Source organism: Trichinella spiralis (assembly GCF_000181795.1).
Source record: "Trichinella spiralis strain ISS 195 chromosome Unknown Scfld2232, whole genome shotgun sequence".
Lineage (NCBI taxonomy): Eukaryota > Metazoa > Nematoda > Enoplea > Trichinellida > Trichinellidae > Trichinella > Trichinella spiralis.
Genome location: NW_003529171.1, coordinates 5,316 through 11,176, shown reverse-complemented (window position 1 = coordinate 11,176; position 5,861 = coordinate 5,316). Strand labels below are relative to the sequence as shown.

The window sequence follows — 5,861 nt, the reverse complement described above, 5'->3', positions numbered from 1 at the left end:
GCAACAGAGAACACCAGTCCGCCTTCGTTTTCTTCTTGGCGGTTGGATTGAGCAAAATTGGCCCACTAGCACCGCCGTAATAAGCCAACGTGCTTGCGGCGAACATGTCGTTCATCGGCAACGCCGACTCCAACAAAGCTATGCACAGACCGTTGACCGCCACTTCCATAAAGCAGCCATCGCTTTCCAATTCTTGCACCACGATGGTGATCAGTCGCTTCGGCAACAGCTTGACCAAAATTATCGACTGGCAAATATTCTGCAAGAACAACGTCATTTGACCACTGTCGATCGAGCTTCGACCACCAATTTCATCTTTGGATACTGTCGTCAAATGCACTTGGACCACTGCTGAATCTGGAAGCTGTTTCGAAGCCTAAATTCAAACAATCCGACACCAAGTTTCCCAAATTTTACTTGGTATATTTGACAAATACTTTCACATCGGTCGGGCCGTGAACACTGATCAACAAAGTTGTTCCCCGTTTACTGACTAAACACGATCCAGTACAATCTTCAACGTAGCGAACTGTGCAACGAAATTCTGCCTCCAATTCAGTCACGTTATTTGACATCTTTTTTTCTCTCTGAAATAACATTTCAACCAAACAAATCATTATTAACATATTTGAATATTTCAAAAATTATACAAATCAAAACAACAAATACTGTCGAAATTATCATAATAAGTACGTGGTAAAAGACAAATTTCCAATTTTGCACCAATCGTTTTCCTGAAAAAATCTACCAACCAACTTTGCTAATTAATTGTCGAACATGTTAAAATTGCTACAGTATCCAATAATGTTCAAGCAAATTCGCCACACACTGTGCTCTCACATACTTTTACGTCTGATGAATTACAAATCAACTTACTACCATTCGCTGATCTGTGTGATTTTTTAACCTGAAACAATGCTTCAATTCATTTTATATAAAATTTAACAAATCAGTATACATGATTTTCATAATCACTACAATAATACAGTACCTACAGTGACTTTGCATTTAATTATTTTTAAGTTTTTTCTAAAATTTGTGTAAAATTCAATTTAATGCTGACAATAGTATTTCATAATTAACAATTTAAAACTGTTGCTGAAATACAAAGAGCAAATGCCTCTACACGCTTTGCACTAAAAATAGCTCATCAATATTCTTCTTTTTCCACCATCAGCTCATTCGCTCTATAGTAATTTACTTATTGTGTTCAAAATAAAGAACAAAAACAGTATCTACAATTTTAATAAGAAATCAAATAATGCCATAAACAGTTTTATTTCAATAATATAGTGTCTATTACAACATTCAGTGAATGTTGAACATCGTTACAATATGAGATGAATAATTATTACAACTGTTTCGATAATTACGGCTGGTTTTTTTAACATGCGAGAATAACTACGGTTTCGGTGATTAGGTAATTCGTCGAAATTTCTTCGCCAATTTTCAACGATCTTCAACTAAAAATTGAATGAATGAATGAACAAAGAAACGATCATAATAGGCAACTTTAATTTTTGTAAAGTATAATTTACTGTAGGATGTAACGTCCAATTCGTCAGGAAGTTCGCCAATGCTGACGTCAAAACGGTCTTGAACATCGTTCAGCACTTTCGCATCCGATTCATCACTCACAAATGTTATTGCCAAACCTTTGGTGCCGAAACGACCAGCTCTTGCTACCTAAATAAAATGCACTTTAAACATCTATCTTCAGCGTAAACGCATTCATGTTTACGCGATGTAAATATGTGTCCGAGTCTTCTGGCATGTCGTAATTGAAGACGATATTCACACGTTCAATGTCCATTCCTCTTCCAAATAAATTCGTTGCTACCAAGATTCGTTTGTGAAAATCTCTAAACTGTTGATATCGCGAGAGCCTGAAGAGAAAAAGCAATAAAAGGCTAAAATTATTTGTAAAATAGCTTTTTTTTGCTGCAACAAACGAACCTCTCCTCTTGGGCCATAGAACGATGTATAGCGATGCTGGGAAAATTCTGCTCGGTCAACAATTCGTTCAAAGCCATGCAACGCTGCACTGATCGAACAAAAATAACAACCTATAAAGGCACATTTATTAAAGTAAAAGTAAATTAGTACAAATGAATCACATTCACAAACATACTTGATTAAATTCAAGAACGTCTAGCAACTCAAATAACTTTTTATTTTTTTCAGTTTCTTTTAGTTTAACGTAATACTGCTGTAAACCATGCAAGGTCAGTTTCGCTTCATCGTCAACATAAACTTCCATTGGCTGAAAACAAAAAGACATTACTGAGTAAATTTTCAGTTTAACGAAGTTTAACAAAATCTACAGTTTTTGCTAATAATTCTAAAATTATTTAAGCATAATTTACCAAACACTGTTTTACAATTTTAAAGCACAATATCAAAATCGGTGATTGTTACAAAAGGAAATTTTCAAAACAGAATATCGTAACCGTAACTTATGAACTCAAGTGTTAAACGACGAAACGGTAACCTTACATCTTGCATGAATTTTTTGCAAACAGGACGCAGTTCTTTGCTCAGAGTTGCAGAAAACATCATAACTTGCTTTTCACGAGGTGTCATTTTGTATATTTCTTGGACATCTCGCCGCATATCTTAAAAGTACATGAAATAAATCATAAAAAAATACTTTAAAATAAAGAAAAACAAAAAACCAACCCAGATCTCCCAACATGCGATCGCATTCATCAAGTATAAAATATTTTATGGATTTCAATGATAAAACGCGATTGCGAGCTAAGGCCAGAAGACGACCAGGAGTGCCAACTACAATATGCGGAGTGTTGTTTCGAAGCATATCTTCGTCTTTTTTAACATTCGTTCCTCCAAAAAAAACAGCCACTTTCACTTTGGGCATATACTTGCAAAATCTTTCGTATTCCTTGCTAATTTGAAACGCGAGTTCACGTGTATGACACATCACTAAACAGTGAACCTAAAAACAACACAATTTGTCCAACTTACTTTTCGAATTAATTAACTGGAAAAAACGAATAAATAATGTTCAAATCGACTACTGCTTAAAATAACAATACAAAAATTAAAAATGAAATACTTCGCCTTCGACTGCATTTAACTGCTGCAACGTCGCAATTACAAAAACTGCAGTTTTGCCCATACCAGACTTGGCTTGACAAACGACATCCATTCCCAAAATGGCTTGAGGAATGCACTCATGTTGCACTAGAATAAACTTTTTTATTTTCAAACATATTTTCAAAATGTATAATTATAAACACAATCAATAACAGTTTAGCAAGAATGTAAAATTGACATTTCACAAACCTTCCGAAGGATGCTCGAAACCGCAGTCAACGATGGAACGCAAAAGTTCAGGCTTTAGCAAAAAATCTCGAAAGCCAGAACTATGTATCGATGCATAAGCGCCCTAAAATTTCATTCTCTTTGTTCAAATCGGAAAACGACCTTCCTGTTAGATCCTACCTTTACAGGCTTCTTTCCACCTACAACTTCTAAATGGTGATCTGTTTGGATGTCAGCTATTTTACTGTGTTGTACTGTTTCTTCTTGTTCATCTTCATAATCTAGAAGTTCTTCATGACCCAGAGTAGCCATCGGAACGGTTATTTAACCTAAGACAATTCACAATGATACAAAAATGTATGTTAATGAATAGCAGGAATGGTATACTGTATCAACGAAAGTTCTATAAATAAAAATTTTAAAAATAATTATCTTTAAAATGCTGATAATACGATCAAATCACATAAAAAAAATTTTTAATTTATTTTTGTATTTTAATTACTCACGAAATCTGACGAAAATAAAACTTGTTAAACAGTTAACATTCGAAACAATAAACATGCATGCAAAGATGCAAAGAATATGCAAAAAGTCATAAAAAAGGTCAATTAAAATTAAAAATTACTATTTTATTATTTTTATCATAAAATTTAATTTTTAATGTAATTTTTCTTATTGAATTCGTATTCTTTGAATTTCTTATTATTCGTATACTTTGAAAAAGACATCGAAATTATCTTCTTATGAATAATGTAAAAGTAAATCCAAACTGCTACTAGTTTATGCGAGTAATTTCACACAAGTAATATGGTGAAAGTATATTTACACTAAAACGTATATCATGCCATTTTTATTTGAATGCCGTTATCGAGCGCACAATTCATCTTTGTCCATTCATCATGTAAAGTTACTAATTTATAAATGTCTGCGATACAATAGCAAATGTAATTTTAAGATTACATAATTTTGTGAGAAGAATGCAGGAACAAGTTGAAAAAATAAACGGCAAAATTAATTCTTATACTCTTTCATGATAATTATGATTTAAAAAAGTTTTCAAATTTAAAAGTTAATCAAATGCCTAACAAATTTTAATTCTTTTAATATGTTTCAGTTTGACAACAACAACACAAATAGAGATAATAGATGCTGTGTTCATAAATTTAAAAAGGAATCATAAAAAGAATAAAATGGACTGTGAAAATAAACGTATGCATACAAAAATAAAAATCTATTTATTTGCTGTTTATTTGTTTTTCAAAGTGTTTTGTAACGTAATAGCAGCAAAGTGATTAATAAACATGATAAATTATTCGCCTGTTTTACTTCTGCCTGATAAATATCTCATGTGTCCCAGTTCTTAGTTAAATGTGTTGTCATATTTCATTGTTTAATATTAGAATCATCAAATCAACTATCGCCAAACTATCTTCAGGATAATAGACAAGAAATAATTTTAGAATTAAATTCAAAATACTTTATAATGCAATACAGTTGAATTTTCAAAAGTAAATTCATATTTATAATTCACAACCTAAACAGTCACCAAGTTATTCTCTCAGCAAAATATGCAACGAAAACAGAATTCGACAAATGATCTTTTTTGTATGAAACTCAATCAAATATAAATTCAAAAATAAAGAAGCGGAACTTTCCAAAGATGCACTTAAATTTATCATTCTATTTGATAAAATCAAATACTTATATCCACATGAAATTATCGAACAATTTCAATGAGATAGAAATTAAAATTAAAGGTTTATTTAAAATTTAAATTTTTACTTTCGTTCAAAATTTGCAAACTACAATTATATACAACAGCAAAATGTCATTCTCTCGCTAAATAATTAACTGTAGCTTTTGAAGATTATAAAGCTGATAAAATTTGTTGAAAAATTTTTACTACTGCTCGCTTTTTCGTGATATATTTTTTTGATACGGGATGGCTCGCAATTCAAGATGGTCAATAGAAAAACGTGGTAAACATCGATAGTAAAAATTAATTTTCTTGATTCAAAATGAAACTTTTAACGATAATTTAGCAAGATAAGTAAAGCAAGCCAAATGTTGAGAGACTAATTTTGAAATTGAACTGACAAGTAAAACAATATTTTGTTCATTGAAGCGCTGTGCAGCATTGCATCTACTTTAAAACAGACCTACAACAAAATACTCAAATACTTTGCAAAACCAGCCTACATATGTGGTATTAAATTTAGCAAACGGTTTTGTTTAAAAAAGTCCCTTTTACAAGGCAAACAACTGCGTTGCCTGCTTCTTGAATACAATGAAAATTCGCCCCATTTCAATTATTCAGCTTTTTGAACCATTCTTGTCCATCGTCAAAAGCCGTGCAAATGATGCTTCTTTTCTTTTTTCTTCTTTTTGAATTTTCCATTTTTCATCTCTATCCGAAGCGTACATTGTGACCAGTGGTCATTTTATAAGGTTGGACAGTATTTTCTGAAATTTAGTATTACTATAGAACTTACTGTACTAAGAAAGATCAACAGATTGGCTGTGAAAAATTTTCTTTTTCTGCTTTGCAACGCACAACCAAGTAGTGTAATTTTGAA

The 5,861-nt window shown here is 31.8% G+C and overlaps 1 protein-coding gene across 1 annotated transcript; it reads right to left on the bottom strand.

The window, feature by feature from the left end:
* Positions 1–65: 65 nt before the first annotated feature.
* Positions 66–3,597, bottom strand: Tsp_12657 (spliceosome RNA helicase BAT1). The gene is made up of 14 exons (XM_003368581.1): positions 3,466–3,597; positions 3,307–3,409; positions 3,077–3,204; positions 2,680–2,956; positions 2,497–2,615; positions 2,132–2,263; positions 1,957–2,066; positions 1,709–1,886; positions 1,552–1,686; positions 1,356–1,463; positions 845–907; positions 438–587; positions 283–376; positions 66–259 (listed from the first exon to the last, which is right to left on the bottom strand). Exons 1-14 carry the CDS (start codon positions 3,595–3,597, stop codon positions 66–68), a joined length of 1,923 nt encoding a protein of 640 aa, XP_003368629.1.
* Positions 3,598–5,861: the final 2,264 nt, after the last annotated feature.

What these genes read in the sequence shown, in the direction of transcription:
- Tsp_12657 (XM_003368581.1), bottom strand. Translation starts at nt 3,597, where the DNA reads ATGGCTACTCTGGGTCATGAAGAACTTCTAGATTATGAAGATGAACAA. An exon ending in CCGTAATTATCGAAACAGTT is followed by an intron (nt 908 to 1,355) that starts GTAATAATTATT and finishes GCATTGTTTCAG; the next exon opens with GTTAAAAAATCACACAGATC. An exon ending in ACGGCCCGACCGATGTGAAA is followed by an intron (nt 377 to 437) that starts GTATTTGTCAAA and finishes GTTTGAATTTAG; the next exon opens with GCTTCGAAACAGCTTCCAGA.